This window comes from Leptonotus elevatus, chromosome 5 (genome assembly GCF_054856555.1).
Source record: "Leptonotus elevatus isolate MCC_2025b chromosome 5, RoL_Lele_1.0, whole genome shotgun sequence".
In the NCBI taxonomy this organism is placed as follows: domain Eukaryota; kingdom Metazoa; phylum Chordata; class Actinopteri; order Syngnathiformes; family Syngnathidae; genus Leptonotus; species Leptonotus elevatus.
Window position 1 is genome coordinate 13,977,822 of NC_141243.1, and position 22,466 is coordinate 14,000,287.

At 40.6% G+C, this 22,466-nt stretch overlaps 3 protein-coding genes across 4 annotated transcripts; all 3 read left to right on the forward strand.

Moving 5' to 3' along the window:
• Positions 1-3,353, forward strand: LOC147173789 (zinc finger protein 862-like). The gene is made up of 2 exons (XM_086076456.1): positions 1-504; positions 1,166-3,353. Exons 1-2 carry the CDS (start codon positions 21-23, stop codon positions 3,136-3,138), a joined length of 2,457 nt encoding a protein of 818 aa, XP_085932582.1. The 5' UTR covers positions 1-20; the 3' UTR covers positions 3,139-3,353.
• An 859-nt stretch (positions 3,354-4,212) lies between these two features.
• Positions 4,213-10,822, forward strand: tent2 (terminal nucleotidyltransferase 2). Its single transcript, XM_086076458.1, has 15 exons — positions 4,213-4,263; positions 4,594-4,734; positions 5,084-5,182; positions 5,260-5,497; positions 5,567-5,678; positions 5,753-5,841; positions 5,926-5,983; positions 7,237-7,303; positions 7,393-7,469; positions 7,548-7,676; positions 7,803-7,846; positions 8,142-8,278; positions 9,247-9,335; positions 9,544-9,623; positions 9,719-10,822. The coding sequence occupies exons 2-15, from the start codon at positions 4,637-4,639 to the stop codon at positions 9,803-9,805; spliced, it is 1,404 nt and encodes a 467-aa protein (XP_085932584.1). The 5' UTR covers positions 4,213-4,263; positions 4,594-4,636; the 3' UTR covers positions 9,806-10,822.
• A 226-nt stretch (positions 10,823-11,048) lies between these two features.
• Positions 11,049-21,889, forward strand: cmya5 (cardiomyopathy associated 5). Of its 2 annotated transcripts, none has more exons than XM_086076453.1 (14): positions 11,049-11,288; positions 11,742-12,381; positions 12,496-14,973; positions 15,499-15,594; positions 16,945-17,163; positions 17,333-17,355; positions 18,273-18,397; positions 18,477-18,611; positions 18,686-18,832; positions 18,903-19,050; positions 20,219-20,352; positions 20,476-20,590; positions 20,920-21,096; positions 21,185-21,889. In XM_086076453.1, the coding sequence occupies exons 1-14, from the start codon at positions 11,173-11,175 to the stop codon at positions 21,432-21,434; spliced, it is 4,803 nt and encodes a 1,600-aa protein (XP_085932579.1). In that variant the 5' UTR covers positions 11,049-11,172; the 3' UTR covers positions 21,435-21,889. The 2 variants fall into 2 exon arrangements, with proteins under 2 accessions (XP_085932579.1, XP_085932580.1); XM_086076454.1 differs by lacking the exon at positions 11,049-11,288 and adding an exon at positions 11,402-11,525.
• The last annotated feature ends 577 nt before the right edge of the window (positions 21,890-22,466 follow it).

The following is a 22,466-nucleotide window of genomic DNA, read 5'->3' on the forward strand; positions in this document are numbered from 1 at the left end:
GCTTCCGCTCCGACACGTAAATGGTTTGGAGTTGTTTAGCCCAAATGAACTGTGATGAAAAGAACGAATCACTTCTGAAGTGGCCCGTTCAGTCACGTTCACTCAAAAGATTCGTTCTTTCGAATGAAATCTTCTTGACATTGAGAACCGGTTTATGGCTCGATCGCTTCGCGCGGAGGTTCCGAATGGATTCTTCTAACGGTATCAAACTCACCACGGTGCAAGGTTGGATTAGGGAATTGGATCCCGAAGGACAGTGGTTGTGCTATGCCATTGTTTCCGATAGACTGGTGCAGGAAGTACATTGCTCTTTATGCAGAAAGCATGAAATGCATATACGCTCCTTACGTAACTATAGCGCAAATTACGTTAAGGGAGTCCGTGGCACGTCGCTCAAGAAAGACGGACTAAGGAAACATGCAACCAGCGAGCAGCACCTCAAAGCACATACTATAGAATATCCCGTCAACGTTACCGACAGGCCGCTTCAATCCACCCCTGTCGGTAAGTTAACTGAATACAGTAGGCTCGTTTCACTCCAAGTCTCGGTCTCCGAGGACCACGCCCCCTCTCCTGAATATTTGAGACGTTTTCTTTCGCCAACACACCCTATTAAAATGATCAGCTCATCAGCAAACTCTGATAACAATCCTGGTCATTTGAATCGGGTGTATTGGAGGAGGGAAAGCTTTCAAACATGCAGGATAGGGGCCCTCGAGGACCAGAGTTGGTGGCAATTGATAATGCTGCAGTAGAATTTACTGTCACCCTCATCGTTGTTATCGTATTATATTTGTTTACATTGAATTAAGAAAATTAATTTGTTTTTGTTTTATATAGTTTTACTGCTAAAATAAGTACATACTATGGCATCATTGTTCTGGTTTTTTTTGGGTAAATATTTACTGTTTTAATCATAAAACCTACAATAACAATAAAATTTATTGTGTTAATTGAATACAGCCATCATTGTATTTTTTTATTGGAATTAATTAAATGTATTAAAAATGACTTGACTGGAAATGGACCTGTTTCAGTATTTACAGTAAATGAAATGCGTAATAATAAAATCTACAGACAAGGGGATTCTAATATAATGAATAAACTAGCAGTGACTCCCATTTGCTGTCGCGCCAATTTCAGTTTTGTTGCTCTGTATTTTCAGAACAAGATTTAGCCACTCGAGAGGATATTGGTGGAAATGGAGTTGCAAAGCTGATAGACATTGCCTACTTGGTTGCCAAGAAAGGCATCTCCTTTGCACGTTTTGAGGACATTGTTGAACTTGAAGCCAGGCATGGAATTAATCTTGGAAAGACAGACCACAACAATCAAATATTTCATGAACTTTTAACGAGTGTCAACGAGACAATGGTTAAGGACTTGAAAATAACTTTGGGAAATTCAGAATTTTTCTCTTTTTTCATTGATGGATGTACAGACAGTGGTGCAGTGAAGAAGGAGCTTGTGTATGTCCTGTTTGTCAACAGCAGTGGTTATATTGAGTGCAGGCTTCTTGGAGTGAAGAAGGTTTTAGATGGCACCGCCTCTGATCTCAAATCACTGATTGAGCAAAGTGGCAGGAAGATGGGCATTTCAGATTTGTCCAGTCATTTGGTAGGATTAGGAACTGATGGTGCATCAGAGAATATGGAATGTAAGAAGGGTTTAGTCACACTTTTGAGAAAGCATAATGTACCTTGGCTAATAGCTAACCATTGCTTGACTCATCACTTGGAACTTGCTGTTAAAAAGGCTTTTGAGAAGACTTATATGGATGATGTGTTTGACACTTTAATGTCCCTGTACTACTTATACCAAGACAGCCCTAAAAGGTTACTTTACCTGAGAACAATAGCTCAGCTTATGGAGGAGAGAGTGAGAAAACCATTGAAATGTTACGGCACAAGATGGGTCCAGCATAAGCTCCAAGCCTGCCAAGCTGTCCTGCAGTCTTATTCCGTCATGGTTACCCAGATCTCATTAATGGCAGACGACCCTGTTCAAGGTAAAGGCAAAGCAAAAAGCATCTTGAAACAACTGCGTTCTTGTACATTTGTACTGCATGTCCTCTTTATCTCCAAACTGTTGGAGCCAATTAGTAGAGTAGGTCTTGCCTGGCAATCTAATACTGTAAACCTTCCATCTGCGCTCAGTGTTCTGCAGCATTTGCAAGAACTCATGGAATCGGGGCCAACCTGTTTCATGGGTGAAGATCTTTCCAAGCTAATAAAGCAGTGTGAAGAGTACGGCCGTACAACCGTGGCCAACCCAGAATCAGGATCAAAAGTGTTATTTTGTGGCCATGAACTACAGCAGGTCAACACTGGTCTGGAATATTTCCAGAATCATGTTGAGAAGTATGTGAGTGATGTTCAAAAGTGCATTTCGGACCGTTTTTCTGATCTTGACACTGGTCTGCTGAAGTGTTCAAAGTTGCTGGACACACGTCTTTGGCCAATGTCAGAGGAGTCCTTCACTCTCTCCTATGGGAATGATGACATTAAGAAAGCAGCTACACATTTCCATGAACTTATCCTGAAGCATATTCGTCCCAATGGCAAGCCTATCCAATCTTGTTCTCAGACTTATGAATCAGAGTTTGCTCTTGTTCATAGGTCCAAGAGGCGGAAGTCATCCAGGTCTACTGAAAGTCTTATGTTGGCCTTAGACGGTGATTCAGAAGTTGATAATAAGCTACATCAGCAACGTCAAGCGATGCAGACGGAAGACGACCAGGCTTCTCAGCCTGACTTGGACCTCTTGATATCAGGCACGTTGATCGAATGGGGTGAATTCAAGTGTCATGTTTTGGAGAACATGAGCCATTTTGTCAAATCACCTGAAGACGTTTGGAGTCGACTTCATGCAATGTATGATGTAACCTTTCCGAGGCTGAAACTTCTCGTTCAGTGTCTCAGGGTAATACCCCTCTCTAATGCGATGGTTGAGAAGTGTTTCCTAACCGTGACTAAAACGAATGCCAACTGGAGAGCGTCTCTTGGTGAACTGTCCCTAGAAGCCTTGGTGAGGATAAAAAACGAAGGGCCACCTCTTGCTAAGTTTGACAACACAGAGGCCGTCAAGATGTTTCAACATTGTTTTTCAACCCCCAGGTCTGATGGTGAAAAGGTTTAGTTGTAGATGGGGAACCAGTTGCAGTGGAGTAAAAACAACGATACTGTTCCTTCTGTGCGATTGTTGAATTTTAATTCGATTTATTTATTTTTTATTTCCATTGATTTTATTTTTGTCTTACCGCGTTTAATTTTGGTACCTACAACACGTGGTAACTTTGGATGAGTGAGTTTAGTATTCATTGTCGCGGTTCTAATTGTTTTTGTCGCTTGTTCACAATGGAAGAATGTGTTGATAAATAAAAACAAAAATTTGTAAAAATGTAATCTTCCATTTGTTTATTTTTACATGGATCAAATCACAGAAGGCCTGGCAAGCAGGGACGTGCGCCGAGGGCAGGCAGCACTTTTATTTTCCAATCCAATAAGGTCAATGATACCATCATTAAAATTAATAATATAGCTGAATTTGCACATTTCTTATTCCAGCACATGGCTCAGATGAGTCATAGCGTCTTTTGTGCCTCACACGACCAAGCACACATTAGGCAGTTGTCGCATGCCCCCCCCCCCCCTCCCACACACAAACACACACGCAAGAGACATTGCTTGTTTGTCTTCATATCGCCAGAATACATTTTGTTTTATTACACATGTACGATATACTTAATGTTAATGTTAAATATACTTATAATGAATGTGTGTGACATCTTTAGTCTTTCTGATCGGTAAAATGCTTTAAACAATAATAATATAAACTTGACCTTATAATAAAAGTTTTTATTGCTATCAGATTGTTGAACTCTGGAAGGTCAAAATTCAAATACAGGCTAATCTTGTGTTTTGGATTCATGTTTTTATAACCAACTCCAGAGAAGTCGTCGGGTCCGATTGTCGGTACCTCACAAACCAATTTTGTGTATTTTTGTATTGGTTTATTTCATTAATTTCTTAGTGCTGCATATCTATATACTGTACTTTTTTTTTAAATCAGTATTTCAATTTGGCTAATATAGCAAAGAAGAAATAAAGCGTTTAATTCACTATAACAAAATAAGACGCAGTCCAACTTGTGACATTTTTCATAGCGACGTCGAAAAGTTGCTACGTCCTCTTTAAATTAAAATTGGTTACGTCACGATAACGCGAGATCAAACGAGCAGGAAGTAGCACACGTTTGCAAATGGTAAGCGTTGAAGACGTGTAATTTTAAATAACATTTTAGACGACCGGTTTTTCCGGGATATTACTGTTACGTTACATCTAAATGGTCGATCGAGGCGCCACCGGACAGTAGTTTTTTTTCCCTATTCGTCTTTTCCATTAGTTTGAAGTGCTAGCTGGTAGCAGCTAGCTTACTACACCCACTTCAGCACGAGTTACTGATTCTTTGGAAGCGTCGTGTGCAATTTTCATCATCCTCACAGTTCACTAGTGTCCTCTTAGTTATCATAACACTTACTGTGCCTTTCTTATGTCCTGCTTTTTCACCTCTTTTTTTCCCTTCTTCGTGTAGCTTCGATACCTGTGGAGTTAACGCTGAGGCTTCGAGAGGAGGCATGTTCCGAAAAGTCGCATCACGGAGGGGGAGACCAGCCTACAACTCAAGGCCCGCTCCCGTGAATCCCCACTTTAACCAGCACGGAGCAGCGGACGAGTGAGCCTGACTGAGTGACAGTATGCGTGTTGGATTGTGGGAAGTGGGAACATGGTCTATACTTGTAAATACCCATGCTTAATACTTCAGTACCTTTTATTCCAGATTTTCAACGCTATGTATCATTTCTGTTTCACAATTATGTGCTATTTTGTGATGTTTGATCATTACATTTTGTGGTTGTAAAATGGCAAAATGTTAATGAGTTCAAAAGGTATGAATACTTTTTCAAGACATTGTATTGTTAAACGGTGTATTTGGGGCATTGTGATGATTGTGCTTGAGTGGTTAGTTTGTTTCCACTCCCTGTGAAGTAAATGTTTACAGTAATTGCTAAACATGTTTACAGCAATGATGTTCCTGCACATGACAGCTTGCCTAAATATGAGTGGAAGCCTTCCACATTGCCCACACCTCCGCCTCCTCACCCTAGGAGTGATTGGCGCAAGTATGTCCACTTGTCTGAACAGATTCTGATTGACAGTTATCGGCATTTGGGTTTTAAAATCTCACATGCTTTTACAGGAGGAAACTTGAGGACAGTGGCTCCCCGCTTGTGAAGCGCCAACGCGGTGATGACTTCTCATCCCTCCCGCCAGGACAACCTGGCATTCGGCACCCGTCTCCCTCTTTTAGTCCTGACCAAGCATTGGCGGGCTGCTCAAGTTCATCTCCTGGTTTTGATCGCCCTCGTTCCCGTGCACACCCTCACGTGCCTGCCATCCCGCGCTGCCCCATGAACCTGCCCTTCCATGACGACAAGGTAGTACAAAATAATGCTGTATATCACACCGAGTGTTGTTTTCATCTTTGCTTGTTGTTGTTCCCTCAGCTAAGCGCACAGATGGTCATGCTGTTCGAGATGTGCCAGCAGCAGCCTTCTGATTTATGTCGGAAAGAGGCGTGCAGAAGTTTGCTGCAACAAGACATACGTGTGTCCAAAAGTGTGTATTAATGACTCTCTCACAATGTTGTTGTTTTTTTTGTCATCACCTCACCACTTTGTTTTCCTTCACAGTGGGACAGCTATATATGACAGGATCCACCATGAGTGGTTTAGCCAGCCGGAGCAGTGATGCTGATTTGTGTTATGTCCTCCATGAAAGTGTAAATGTCTCGAGTTTTTACTCCGCCTTTGCCGTTTGTGCCATTGCAGCTTTGCTCTTATAATCACATTTCTTTCTCTTTCAGATAAAAGCAGACCCAGTTTCTGTACTCTCTACCCTCCAAAGGATTATGAGGTCAATGAGTGAGTAAAAAGTCATTTTAGCAAATATGAACTGAGCCGTCTTGCTTAATTTAATGCCAATTAAATAACAATTAAGTGGGTGCCAGAAAATTAGAGTGAAGTATTTAAGCCACACTGGAGAGGGGGGAAAAAGTATGATTACAAAAAACAAGTTAACTTCCTGTGGTAAATCGTAGGGAACTGGTTCCTCTCCTAGCTGACATGGGGAGAAAAGCTGTTCACACTCACATTCGCGCAGTCACTTTGTGGCAAGTGAACACTTACACAAAAGTCAGGCGAGTGAACCATTCGCCGATGGTTCAGTGTAATGCTGTGCGATTATGGACAGACTTTTATATTGCCTTATACCAATGGTGTCCAAACGTTTTCTTCCGAGAGCCACATACATAAAAATCGAAGGATGCAAGGGCCACTTTGACATATTTTGACTTTAATTCATGAAACAAACCAAAATCAATCAATTATGCAATTAGATATTATAAACAGTACAACCATTACACTTTACAATATAATTGTTTATATAAATATATTTAAAAACTTCAACCATAACATCTTCCTATAGGGAAAATAGGAGACTGTTTCTTTGGGATACTACTATGGGTGGGAATTTTTGAATGTCTCATGATTCGATTCAGATTTTTGGGTGTGTGATTCGATTCAGAATCGATATTCGATTCAGAATCGATATTCGATTCAGAGTCGATTTGATTGCCAATGATTTTTGCTTCAATTTATAGATGTTCAAGGGATCGTAATGATCTACTCCAGTCTTGACTCGATAATGCTAACTATTGCGCTACTCGCTGCACTTTTATCCCTCAAAATAACGGCTCCACGCTGCATAAAAACAACTTTTATTGGAATAACTTGATCGTGACTTTTTCCTTCTCTAATGTGGCTACAACTTTACAGTGTATCAGATCGCGTGCAACCACACTGCCCCTAAGTGGCCAAATCGGGTACAACATGAACAACGCTCCCAATAAAGGCATACACAAAGGGAAGACAGTATAAAATCGATTTTGGGACATTTAAAATCGATTCTGATTCGTACTAAATGAGAATCGCGATTCTTATGAGAATTGATTTTAATTTTTTTTTTTGGTGAAAATGGCCAAATATTCATCTTGATGACAAATCAAACAAAACCAACAGTGTGACCCTAGTAATACTCATGTTGTGATATTTTCCAACCACCACAAGGTGGTGCTATTTCCTCTGTGATATCAAATGACTGTGCTTTCTCTTGCCAGATTTAGTGGAGCGGCTGCGGCTGATCAGAGCCAAAGTGCCGATCCTCAGGTTCCAAGAAAAAGGCAGGTAAGGTAGGAGCAACACTAGTCATTGACTTTGGCTTTCACATTGCGGTGAAATCTAAAATGGAACCACGTGTGGTGTTCTCTCTTAAGCAATCTGATGTTTGACCTGAACGTCAACAACATAGTGGGCATCCGAAACACATTCCTCCTGAAGAGTTATGCTTATGGTAATTGTTCTCCCAAATCAGACGTCAGTTTTTTTTATTTAGAGGAAGGCTAAATGTATCTGCTCATGTGACCCCAAGCTGAGCCCAGGATACGACCCCTCATCCTTGTTATCAAGAAGTGGGCACATTACCATCAAATCAACGATGCCAGTCAAGGAACGTTAAGCAGCTACACACTGGTGCTCATGGTGCTGCACTACCTCCAGAGTCAGTACACACACACACACACACACACACACACACACACACACACACACACACACACACACACACATCCGCCCATTTTCATCCTCATTCCAGGATACATTTATCATTTCTTATTTGCCATTTCAGCCCTTGAAAAACCAGTGCTTCCTTCACTGCAGATGGACTTTCCAGTAAGTCACTTTTCATCCTTGGCGTATTTTGGCCAGAACATGCCATAGAAATGTTCTTAAAAGATACCTTGATCTGTTGAAAATACTTTAAAAAATGTTTAATGTCTCCTTAATAAATATTTAAAAATACCTGTACAAAAGGAAGTCACATGGGAACATGACAGGAGAAAACAAGTCTGTTAAGTTTAACGCTGTACAATAAAAATAAACTGCCTGTGTTGCCTTTGTATCGATTTGTAACCATAACATGAGTGATCTCATATTGGAATTGTAAATATCTTGTCTTGATTTTTAGGAGCGTTTTGATCCTTTTTTGGAGATTGACATGATCCCAGAAGGAGCCCAAAACATCCCGCACTACAACTCACAAAATCAGTCATCTTTGGGAACGCTGCTTCTGGGTTTTCTCAGATATTATGCGACGGATTTCAGGTGTTCAACATGACTCAACACATTGCATCGCCGATGCGCATGCGTCACAATTCTGTTGTGCTCTCCCGTCCGTGCCTGTCGCGTATTCCAGTCCCCTTCGCCAACTGCCCCGCCCGCTCTCCCCCTTTTTCCCTCTGTCATCCTTCCTCTTCGCCGCTCTCATGTTTCTGCTTGAGTGCCAGGGGCAGGTGTGACCTTTGGCTTTACGCAGCACTAACCTGCCATCGTATGATGTGGGCTGTTCGTAACATGGCACGTTGTAGAAGCGCACAAGCTTGACTTGATTTAGGTTGAAATTAAGTGACAATCCTTACGTTGTGTATTTATTTTTCTTTTTGCATCAACTTTTCCTCCTGATGAACCAAATAACAGGTGCTTCTTTGGTCTGCATTTATCATTACTATCTGACTAGATACCACCATGTGTTGCGCCAGAAGCCATTACCACAAAATGCAGGACAGAAGTGCCATCTATCTATCATGCTGGTGTCTTGGGTGAAATTTGAAGAAAATGCTGGGTGCATCGAAGCAGTCAGGCGCTAATACTGCTGAAAATAAATTCATAAAACATGTTATGCTGTAGAACATATACGTGTTGTGGAAACCACACAGGTGAAAAATATGTAGAATTTATTGATAAAAAAAAAAGAATAAAAAGCATTTTTATAGGTAAAATGTCTTCTCTACTAAATTGCCATACTTTTCCAATATGCTATTCATTATCACGGAGGAAGGTTGTTCACTGATTCACCTTGATGACAGAATCTACAAAATAAACAATCTTGTTATTATGCATAATATACTTTTCTGACTATTAAACCAAAAGCTCCCGCCAAGACAATGAAGTAGGCCGAAACATTAGGGACAGCAGCCCAGTCTAATGAAATCCAACAGACACTGTATATTCAATTTGGGGTCATTGGTTCTAATTACAACTGAGTAATGTGTAATCTTTTTTCCATAATGCAGATGGAAGAAGAATGTGATTTCGGTTCGAGCTGGCAAAGCTTTGCCCAGGCACAATCACCAGTGGAAAGATAAATTCATATGTGTGGAAGGTAAGCATGTTGTACCACTACAATGCATCCATGAAAAAAAATCCTCAAGATATAATTAACATGGAGGGAGAGGAAATCTTATTTTCCTGAATAATTATCCATTTTAAGAGAGTATAAAAAATTAAATAATAAAAGCACAGACATTGTCACTGTTTTCAGTGCAATTAACTGAAATGGATGCGACTTATTTTATGGTATTCTCTTTCAGAGCCATTTGAGAGGAAAAATGTTGCGCGGGCGGTCCTCAAACACGAGAAATTCACTTGCATTAAATCTCAGTTTATGGAGGTATGTGGATTTATTTTATTTTTTGTGGAGTTCAACAGTAATCTTTATGTTCCTCTTTTTTATGCTCATCTTCCATGTGTCGTCTGTTTGCACAGTCCTGGCTCTCGTTACGGAAGGAAATGGACCTAAACTCCATTCTTTCTGTACAAGAGATCATCGACGAGGAAACATCCTGGAAATAAAGAGTTCCTTTCTGATCGCTTTTTCCCAGGACCACACTGGATCACTATGTATTACTGAAAATGTCCCAGTCCGCTACAGCTTTATCTCATTTGCATATACTTGTTATAAAGACTTCAATTTCATTTTTACGTTCCTCTTCTCACATTCACAAGTGTCTTTCTTTTATACATGTTTGTAAGATATTTGTTTGTTTTAATGTTAAGAAATTAAATCTACAGAGCCCCTAAGGTGACATGGAAGAAAAGAAAAATATTTTGTTCCCAATGATTGCGGAGGAATGTAAAGTTGTGTGGGAACGCAAAGGGATGTTTTTCTTCCATGTTAAATTAGGGGCTTTGTATAATTTACTATGGGTCATCTTTTTGAATTCCATTGTGAAGTATATTGAATTTTAGGCTTTGGTGAAAAGCAGCATGTTATGTTTGTAACCCAGAGTTTCAGACTACTTTTTGTTTTGTTTTTTTAAATAGGAGCATAGTGGCCTCTAACCTGAAATTTTAAGAGAGTAAGTTAAAGATTTAGGCACACCCTGTAAATTGACTTACTGATAAATGGTCTGAAGTATGGAGCAGAAATTTGTCAGAAATATCAACAAAATTCAGAATTGCATTTTTTTTAATCTGCCAATTTAACGGTTGCACGGGCACAAGTAGATGAAAATTGTAGTTGCATTGTCTTAGATTTTAGGAGCAAAATTACAATTTCGAGGCAGTCTGCAGTCCTGTTCAAACCTACAGCTCCACTAACGCCCAGTGTAAATTGAAAATGGGCAAATTAACCTGATTTGATTTGTAGCGTCTAACTGGACCCACATGTTTTGTTTAAATCAGGTTAGACAATTAGATCACAGGTTTTTGTTGTTTTTGAACTTTTTATATTTGTGAAGCTTTCAAACTTAAGGGAACAGATACCAAGTGTTTGAGTGACCCTCTCAAGCATTGCCAAGAACAGCAAGGGGGACGAGGAGTACGGTTTCAGCACACGGCCTATATTTAAACTGAGCAAAGGGGATTTTGATTTAAAGTTACACGACTCCAGCTGCAATTAATTTGTACAGATTGATGTCCACGTCATGTCTGTTTGCTTTCATTACCAATAACATTTTGTAAGAATGTAGTTCATGCATTAAAATGGTTGCGCCTGACTCGAGACCCAGTGAGATTGAGCGCCTTCTTCCCACTTGCACGCCCCTCTTTTCGTTCCCCACACCGTCTATTTCTGTCCTGAGCTGAGTCAGATGGACCCCTCCCAACATAGAATGACACAAACGGAACAAACCGACGCTCCTGAATTCACGAGTGACCGAAAACAAGAAGACCTTTAAAAAAAAAATTTTTTTTTAAATACGCAAGAAGTCTGAGGAACGATGGAGGAAGGTGAAAGTTTGGACTCTGAGATGACTGAGCTGACAGAATTCCAATGTGTGGCTTCAGATGATATCACCGAAGATGAGGAGGACGAAATGGAGGAATTGAAAAACAGGTGCTTAACACACCCGACTGGATCTTATGCAAACAGATGAATAACCTCTATAGTAGTCTGACTTGTATTGCGGGCTACTTGTTACTGCACAATTTACTCAGTTATTGTTAGTCATTGTTTCGCTGGCCGGAGAGAGCATGAAGCAGGACTAATCTACTCTCCAGCTATTATTTGACGATCCAAAGAGTTTATGCACTGAGGACAGTCCTATTCTACCAGTGCAGTCTCACCTTTATCGTGAGTCACGCTGAGTGCTACTCGTATCCTTGCTTGGCTAAATAATTAAACCGATATAGCTTGTTTGGAAGGCCTTAGTTCTTCTCCTGTTACATGAATGATGTTTTGGAGTTGTACATTTTATCCTAAACTCACTCTTCTCTTTCGGCGCATGTTAGTTTTACCTCTTTGGATAGCACAAACATCTCTAAAGCTATACTTCCTTTCCCTTCCCAGTCTACGGGAGGTTGTCCAGGACCAGTCTGTGAAGCCCAAACTCCAGTGCCTGATGGTGGATCCATCATTCTCCATGGTCACTGTCCAGAGCGAGGACAGTGGTATTGTTTGGGAAACGGCCTCCAGTCGCTGCTCTACTCCTTGGGCCTCTGAGACCAGCTCCGTCTCCGAAGCCTGCAGCATGGAAGGATCTGGAGTTGCCGGGAAAGTCACCATCATCTTTGATGCGGACAAAGTAGTTCGTAGGAGAACGAGGTCGGGGAGGAGCAGCAGATTGAGGGACAGGCTAAGCAGGTCAGGCAATTCGAGGTCAGCCTCGGCTCTGGGAGTGGAGAGACCCGAGATGGCAGAGGTGTCGCTTCCCAATGTCAAAGAGCAGCAGAATGGAGCAGAGACAGATTTGGAAGAAATTAAGAACAAAGATCAGCAGTTATTTAGCTTGATTTCTGAGGGTTATGAGATTCTTAATATTAGGGTCCCGTCCAAACTTCCCACGGTGGATGAAGAGGAGAGCACAGAACTAAAGGACAACTTGTCGTACCTTGACCAAACTTCTAAGATCAAATCTCGAAACCACCTCGACAAGACCACACAGAAGCATGGCTTGCCTCAGGACGTGGAAATAGTGGAATGCACTGAGGTATTTATTAACACACGATTATTACAATTGGTCATTCGTCCTATTATTTTATTTTTTGTGTGGCTCTTTTCTTATCCGGTATGAATTCATTTAATTATTGTGCTCAATCAACAGCCCTCAAAGGATGACACCGTGCCTTCAGTGGACACTGAATTGAGACGCACATCCATTCTGGAAGATGGCTCCAAAGACATTGATTACTTTGAGAAGTTTACTCTGGTGGATGAGGTGGTTCCTGGTCAAAACGTTACGGACCTTCAAAAGGAGGTGGACGAACCTGCGAGGGAATCCGAAGTAGACTTAAAGCCTACAAAGGTAGTTAAAGACATCTCGTCGGAGTCAGAGGACTCATTTGTCTTCGTGACAGAGACGGAGATAGTTGGGGAACACCTGGACGAGGTCTTCTACGGAGAAGAAGCTCCTGTAAATGCAGTGCGGCAAAAATCCGACGAGAGTGTAGAAAGTTCAAGAGTGAGAAGAGAGAGCCAGAGATCCTTGAAGGAGAGCGGGTCAGTATTGTTTGGGAGTGAAGAAACAACCCTCACTCCTATTTATATCTCCCCGGGACCCCCTAAGATCATTGATCCCATCCTGCTGGAAGAACCCACCGCCATGTCCTTCATGTACTCTGACCTTTATGAGGATGCTGTCGGTGAGAGGCGAAAGAGCGACGAGGAATACTCGGAGGCGGAGAGCGTTACATCTGAGAAATACTTCAAGAAATGCTTGTCAGATTCAGAGGAGGCAGAAGGGTACCTGGAAAAGTTCATTTTGAAAGATGACACCCCCGCAGTGGACCTTCCCGTTGACTCCGTGGAGGACAAAGAGGAAAGGAGGATGATGTGGTCACAGAGCACGTTTGAAATGACAGGATGTCTAACGAGAGCTGTGGAACGGGAAGAAGACGAGACCAAGACGGAGGACACGAAACAAGCGGTTAACACCGAAGTGGTAGAACATTCAGCAGCAGCAAAGTCTGAAGAGCAAGTTGCAGAAATGCAAAGGGGAGGGTTAAGCCACTCTGTGGATAGACAAGAGCAGCCTGTTACTGTAGCTTCAATTCACGAGGACAGACCCAAGAAGGTGCCAGATCAAGACGGACCTTCCGAGGGCTGCACTCACACACCTCAAGACTTTAAAAGATTAAGAGCAGAGGCATCAGAGGAACACCAGAGACACGAGCAGGTTAGTCATCAAAGTGCGAGTGAAACCCAAGAGCTACCTCAATCACAGGCAGTGCAGGAACAGGAACGCGAGATGCCACCTACTATTCCCGAGGTACCTCAAACTGTCGTCAAGCTTCAACAAGAAGACGCGGTGGGGGAGCTCTGTGAGAAGGCGGCAGCCGAGACGAAAATAGTGGCAGCTACTAAGGACGCCGAGGACGAGATCTTGGCAATGGAGGCAGAGGAGAAAAAATCCGTTGAATTGGAGACACTAGAAGAGAAGTCGCCATGTAAGAAAAAGGAACTTGCCGCAGTTGACATCTTCCCTGACTGTGAGCCGACGTTGCGTGCATTTGTGAAGGTAACCGAGAAGTCGGCTGGTGAAAAAGCGGCACAGACTCACATTCAGATTGACCTTCAGGACGTAGGAAGTATTCCTCAAACAGAAAAAAGAACGGACGTGTTGCCACAGAATGTCGCCCGAAACGAGTCCGCATGTTTTGTTCCTGATTTGGAGTTGGACGTCCAAAGCAAAGTAACAGAAAAAGAAAGAGATTCAGGTCAGACACAGCAGGACGTGATTGAACATAAGAGCCGGACAACTTCAAAAGAGGCTGAAACGGATGACGACTTGGTTGTCCTTGTCCCCAAAGGCCAAGCTGTGGAGATGGACATCAATATGAGTCCATGCTCAGAGACGATTACAAAAAGTGATCTGGACACAGGAAATGAACATCTCACCGTGTCGGATCATGGCACCACGGAAACAATACAAACGCATCATCTGGAAGAAGAACCAAAGATGTCGTCACCTACACCTTTAGTGGAGAAGACAGAGACGGACGAGCCGAGGACGGAGAGCGACAAAGATGAGCGCCTTTTTTCCCCCCTGAGGAACTTTGCCCCACAGGAGGATTTGTCTCTGTCGCATGAGGAGAAACTACAACCAGATACTGCAAATGTCCAAGAAAGGGTGCGGGTTTCCTCAGAAGGTGACCCAGGGTTCGAGATCGGCCCTTGCAGAGAGGACGAGGAGCGACAGAAAGCTCAAGATGAAACACCCGAAGACATTCTAGATGTGACGGGTGATGATTATGAGATGATTAGTCAGCAAGACACCAGGGACGTAGTAGAACTTGAAGTACAGCGAGATGTCGAGGTACCGGCGCCGGTGTCGGCTCGGGAGGCTGAGGTGGACGAAGAGAAGAAGGACGCGGACGTGTTTGGCGGCAAAGATCTCATTGAGGCTGATTATGACATCATCGATGCTGAGGAGCAACTTCAGGCCCAATTGGCTGCTGAACTCGAGGGGATGGATTGGTTTTGTCTCAACTGTCAGTGTTTGCTGTCTAAGGATGACTGTGATTCTGGGGACCATGATGGCCACGAGGCGGTTGCAGTGGACGAAGCCTCTGAGGACATCAGGGTAAGAGAATTCATGTGGATATATTAGAATCCTGACATAAAGCCACAGTAAAATGGTGGCTTTATGTCAGGATCCTAATGATGAATTTACTAATCCAGAACACTTCACGGTAGTGTTGAGGAAAGTGCGTTAGACCCACAGTAAGTGAAAAGGGAAGACATTTTGGAGCTACCTCCATTTTGTGAGTTTCCAAGTTTCATAAAGGTACACATGTCTAACTGTTGACTTTTTAGGTCATCATGACAGGAAGTTCTTAAGTAGCTTGTTGCGCAATCCTCTGCTATGATCACTGGAAAAAGGGTCCTCTGTGATGCCACCAAGTGGGCACTGATATGTGATCTGTTGACCCTGGCAGGGTCAACAATGTTTTTACCTTGCAATGACATCTATACATTCACTAACAACCACAGGGCTTTTTCTTAGACCATGTAAGTGTGGAAAGAAAATCAAAAAAATCATGTACTTGACTCTGAGATGCATGAAAAATGAATGGTGCCTCATTGTTAAATGTCCGCCATGTCACAGGAGCGACTGAGCGACTGGATCTCCGAGCTGCAGGGGAGGTCTGAGAACATTGAGGACCTGGTGTCTGAGCTGGAGTTGGCCTACCACTCTGTGGAGGTGTATGAAGATATATATTTAATTTACTGGATGAGTGGGGAAAGTATCGGGCCACATTGCTTTGTTCTTGACCTGACTTGAGCCATTTTTTTCTAAACCCTAAAATAAAAATTTTAAATGGATGTATTCGTGTTTTACGAACATAATTAACATTAAATTTTTAAAATTAGGCATAGGTGCATAGCTGCGTACTGATGCGAGGTAACGATATCAGCCCAATACCCGGACCGTATTTCAAGGTATTCATGTAATCGGCCGCTCCCTTGTGGCCGTTTTACAATAAGGAAATAGAAATGAGAAGAATAGAAAAATCAACATTCCATTAAATTTTAAGGGAAAATGCTATTGGCCTATTGGGATATATAGGTCTTTCTTTAAAGGGGAAGTCAACTTTAAGCATTTCTTGACAATAATATTTTATATGTGACCTCACTAGTCTAAACATGACATTCTGATTAATATTATATTTGTGGAATATGAGTTATGCAGCAAAATCCAGCCGTTTTGATCCATCGCAGGAGTTGTGCTCAGGATTAGGCAACGACCAATCCACAGCTCACCTGTTTTTCTTTTTTTCTTTTCTTTGAGCTCACCTGTTTTCTAAAGCTGAGCTGTGATTGGTTGTCACCTGAGACCTCAGCAACTCTGATGTAATTTTTACTCGACAGCAAGTGGCAAAATGGCCGCCTTTTGATATTTTTAACTCATATTCCACTCAACTCAACACAATATTCACCAGAATACCATATTTATACTCGTGGGGCTGCGTAGAACATATTATTGTTGAGAATTTTTGGGGGGTTGAATTACCCTTTAAAATTATGTCATTTCATATGTATGTGTGTGTGGGGTGGGGAGGTTTATGTGTCAAAAGTAGTATCAGCTCTTGGTATCAGTATCAGTGATTACTGACTACCGGTACTCAAAATGTGGGATCCCCAACTGGTAACGGTCTGAAAAAAAGTAGCATCAATCATCCCTAAAAAAATAAAATAATAATTGGTACATTTTTATTACTGCGTTTTCAATAATACAGTCAAATAATAAAATTTTAAGTTTAGTATGTAACATAAAAAAATAAAATAATTAATTAATAAATAAACAAGATTGATACAAATATTAATTTAAATATTTGATAAGAAAATTTATGTTTTCATTTTATTTAACTGGTAATTATAACTTTTTTATGAATGAAAGATAGAATTTTAATTATTACAGTCATTTATGATATAATATATACAATAACAATGTTAAATATTATTTGTATATATTTTTTCCTTTTACAGATATTGCATACGCATTTTTACTTTTGACCTAATTTATTGTCCGTCCGTCCTCTCTGTCATCCAGCACCAATGTGTTGAGAGTGAGGCGGCCATGCAGGCACAGAATGACGAGACGATGGCTTTGGTGATGGAGCAGTACAACGACATGTCCGTCAACATGGAGGAGGAGAAGAAGGCCAAGCTAGAGCAGCTCTACGACCAGATTGTCTGCTTCCAGGAGAGCATCGACTCGGCCAAGGCCACCCTGGAGACCACGGCCAGAGAAGCTGAGACGGACGCTCGGGTAGCTACATCTTCCTAAGGCTTCTTTTTTTCTTTTTCTTTTTTTTCCTAAAGCTTCTGACCTTATGACTTACTATTTACATGCAATTTAATATATTACTGATACAGATGTTTTTAAAGTACGAGTCGATTTTGTGAAATAATGTATCATCCATGTGTTTCCCCTTCAGACCCCTGAGGACATTCATGCAAGGTAACATGCCTTCAATGTAGTGTGGGGAGTGTGTTGTACTTGAAAATACACTGTCGCGCCACCAAATTAGGTACATCTTTACAATAGTAGATCCAACCTAAGAGCTCTTATGACAATACAACAATAATGTTTCATAGGATAGATAGATAGTTTTGCCCCAGAAATATATATATATTTTAATTCATTTTGAGAATTATACTGTATTCATAAATAAAAAATAAATAAATAGTGAAATGATTTTTAATAATTAGCATTTTTTTTAAATTAATGAACTAATTTTATTATTATTTTTATAAATAATAGAGAAATTATAAATTATTTTTCATATTTTTTGTAATAAATAGATAAATAATGAAATTATTTTTAATATGTAGTAGATCAATAAAGAAATTATTTGAATAATAATTAATTTTTTTAAATAAATAGATAAACAATGAAATGATTTTTTTATAATTGTATTTTTTTATAAATAGAGAAATTATAAATGATTTTTCATAATTTTATTTGTTAATAAATAGATAAATAATGAAATTATTTTTAATAATTGTTATTTTTTAATATGTAGAAAATCAATAAAGAAATGATTACAAAAATATTTTTTAATCTATTAATTAGATAAATAATTAAATGATTTTTATTATTTTTTAAATAAATACTAGATAAATAATGAAATTATATTTATAATCGAAATGAGGTATGAATGAATTGGTCTTCTGAAAAGTATTTTCTCATGTGTTTAATGAGTTTCACTTTTTGAATTAAGCTTCTGAAATGAATGAACGTTTCTATGCTATTCTAATTCATTAACACGACCGCTTCAACCACAAGAATTAAAATGTTTACAGACACTACTGTATAGTGTAGATGTTCTTGCTCATTTCCCATTCGAGAAAAATAACCAATTGTTGTGTGGTCAGGCTTCAGGCAGCTCTGGAGTCGACCATGTCGCTGGAATTGGGCTCCAAGGGATTGCTGGTGTTCGAGGATTACGCCAAAGGCAACACCTCCAGCCCACAGCTCGCTCAACGAAAGGGAATTCCAGGTGTGTTGATGCCTGTGCGGACCGCGGTGGGTCCGCCTGTGTGGGGCCAGCGCTAAACGTTTCCTGCTCTGCGCCACAGTCCCTCAGAGGCCCACGCTGGAGCCCCAGGAGGCAGGATCGGCCACCGGTGTCAGTGTCACCGTTTACTGGCGGGTCAACCCCGGGGACGTCATTGACTGCTTCCAGGTCTACTGCATGGAGGAGCCACAAGGAGGTCCGTAATATGGAGGCGCATGTTTACGACAAGCGTGCTGTTTGAATAATAACCTGGAGTTTTGTTGTCCGCAGCTGTGTCGGAGGAGTATCGCGTGACCGTGAAGGAGAGTTACTGCGTGCTGGAAGAGCTGGAGCCTGATAAGTCCTACAAAGTGTGGGTGATGGCCGTCAACTACACAGGCTGCTCTCTGCCCAGCGAGAGGCTCGTCTTCACCACTGGTCAGCGCGCACCTTGATGCAATAACGTTACCCCAAAGCATACGTTTAATATAAGGAGGACTTTTTACAGCTCCGTCAGTGCCGGCAATGGATAGCGAGCGCTGCACCGTCACGTGGGATTCGGCCACGTTGAGATGGAGCCCAGCAAAATCGAGTCCTGGGCAGAGTTTCATCCTGGAATACTGTCGCCAGTATGAGCTGGAAGGAGATGGGCTGAGGTGGTTTTGATTTAAGAGCTCGTTCACAAAATTGCATTCAAGTCTTAGGCCAACATTATGATTTCGTTTGTTGAGAAATATCATGGTAGCACCCTGTAATGTAATAATGATAATGGTAATTTAAAAAAGAAATCCTAATATTGTCACATGATGTAATACCTTATTACCTGAAACAATAGTGAACTCAACACGTCTTTGATTTTTTTTCAAACAATAAAACATAAACATAACATTATTAAATGAAAAAAGAACGGGTACATTCAATTGAAGCACTTAGAACTCCCACAAGTCTTTTAGGCAGACTAGTTCTAATCAAATGGGTGGCGCTTACTTTGATGAACTCTCTGCAGAGTTTGTTTTAACACTACATAAATCAACTCCAACACTGACCTCCAATTAAATCAGACAGTGTTAAAAAATACACTTTAGGGGTCGAAATCAACTCTAAATAAATTAACTAACTTAATTAACTAAATTAACACTCAAATATCTGCTAAAAAAATAGTCAAAACATTTAAAAAAAGAACATTTCTGTCCAGTTTTACATGATCAGTTTGAAAATGCCATTAATCCCCAATAACGTAATTAGGCATTACATTATTGGTAAAATAAATCAATCAATAAATACAATATCAGTCAGGCTTTTTTATTATTATTGGCAAAATTGTTAAGTTATTGGGCTATAACATTCTTGATCGAGGTTGTTTCTTAACAATGTTAATGGGTCAATGTGACCCGTTCTAATGTTTAATTATTTAAAAAAAAATATGACAATGCAATGCAATGTATGTGTATATATATATATATATATATATATATATATATATATATATATATATATATATATATATATATATATATATATATATATATATATATATATATATATATATATATATATATATATATATATATACACTTTTTTTTTTTGTTTTGTTTTTTGGGGGGGGGGGGGGTCTAGAATTTCCAAACGGGTCAATTTGACCCGCAACATAACAGGAGAGTTAAGTGCAGATTTTGTTACATTTTCAGGAAATTATTACATTTTAGGGCACCACAATCCTCCCTGAATGAAATATAATTGCTTATGACTGCTGTGAAAAAGGTCATTTAAAACGAAGCTTGTGGTGGCCTGTATTTGTATCGTCTCTCTTTTCTTATCTTCTAGATCAATCGGCGGCATAAAAAGCTGCGAACATGGAGTTCTGCTGCACCCCGATGAGAATTATCTTTTTTACATCAAAGCTGTGAATCGAGCCGGAGCCAGTGAACAAAGCGAGGCTGCTCTCATTTCAACTAAAGGTTCCATGACAAGTTTCTGCACTTTGCAGTTTGCCTATGATATTTATAAACCTTGATAATAACAATAATTAGTATAACAGTGTCTTTCGTTTTTTTCAAATGCAACTTCTTGACTGTTTTCAGGAACAAGATTTCACCTGATGAAAGCTTCAGCTCATCCTGCTCTGGAGCTTTCAGAAGACCAAACCACTGTTTACTTGTCCCAAGATGCTCATCAACACATATCAACAGAAAAACAGTAACTACAGTATATATGTTGATGTCCAAACAGTAGTGATGGGAAAACGAAGCTTCGTGAAGCACTTATGATATTTTTTGACTCCCCTAGATGGTGCTCTTGGTTTAAATATAAAGGCTAGTGCAAAGGAAATTAATTACATTTCCACTGCATCTTTCAACCAAGAGTGGCATCTAGAGGAGTAAAAAAATATTACAAGTGCTTCATGAAGCTTCATTTTCCCATCACTACCAAACAGTGCCAACCGTACAGAAAGTCTTCCCAGATTTCACTCCCTGCTTGTTTTTCTATATCGATCAAACCAATGCAGCGTATTTTATATTTCCCAGGCCGCCATCCATCCTGGGTGAGTTATTACCAGCGAGGGGTCACCACTACTGGGAGACGACGGTGTCAGGATGCGCATCTTACAGGCTCGGGGTAGCTTACAGCTCAGCCCGGAGGAAGTGCTCAATGGGGGAAAACACGCTTTCATGGTGTTTCAAGTGCATCCCGTCACCATCTGGGTAGGTTGAAAATACAAACATCTGTCCTTAATGGTTTAAAGAGTCTGTTTGCGGTTGCTTGTATGTATGTATGTATGTATGCATGTAGTTGCAGGTACCAGATGCTCCACGGTGCCACCGAGTCCAGCGTCTTTGTGATCGAGTCGCCCGAGCGGGTGGGTGCGCTGTTGGACTACCAGCGGGGTCGTCTGTGTTTCTACAACGCCCGAACGGGGCAGTTGTTGGGCTCTTTCAAGCACAATTTTAATGGGCCGTGCCACCCTGTTCTGGCCCTGGAAGTGCCGGGTCGACTGGAGGTCGGCATGATGCCCGAGGTGCCCGAGTTTGCCCAAGGTTGAAGGAGTTGTTGATTTTGAACGTATCATGATGAAGCTTGCTGTCATGCAAAATCATGTTAAGTTAAAATATTGTACTCACTCGATCCTCCTTGTAAAAATGTTATAAAAATGTACATATCAAATAATTTGATGACAAATTAATCAGGACATAAACTGGACTGACATGAAGCTTCTTTGAGTAAGTTCTTGTTTGCTGTAAACTTTAAACAGCAAGTTTAGTAATTGTTCTGTTTCCTACTCCTTCATGACAAATTTCTGTTAGAAAATTATTCATTTAAGCCTCCTAATTTAATATATCAATGAATTATACTGCTGCACTTTGTTTCTTATTGTGAATATGCCTGATTTTGTATGATTTTTGTAACCAGATATGATCAACTGTGTTTTTGTTTCTGTTTCCATTTTATTTTCTTTCTTTCTTTATTGGAAACAAATACTAAAATGATTGAACATGATATTTTTTTTTCTATTTGCTCAACTGGCGTTTTGATTCAGTCCGCATTACCAAGTTTCATCACTAGATGGCCCCAATGTATATACTATACTGGCATTTTAGCAGGCCTAGCTAGCAATTAATACAAGGTTCATTCTGTTTTGTCACGCAGTACAGACACATAACTATCGGAGTACTCTAATAGGAGCAGTACTAATATGCTAGCTATCGAACATCCGGGCATTTTTGAGATATTTCCATAATGCAAACACTTAACACGTTGAAAACAAACGGCGTATTGTAGCCTACTGTGGCTAATTGTTAGGGTCAAACGACATTTCATCACATTTTAAAATCAAAATAATGCTCACAAATAGGGGTGGGGGTTGTGCTTTGTTTACACGTTCCCTAAATAAGCAGCCAAGGCTCAGCAGGAGCCTCTCGTCAACAATAACTAGGACACTTATCTGATGTCTGCCTGGCATCATTTCCTCTCAATTAGTCTCACTTGTTTTCCATAGCCAAAGGCCAGGCGCAACAAAGCGCCTCCTGTGCTCCAAACAAGTAAACAGACTATCACACTATCAAAGGCCCGCCCG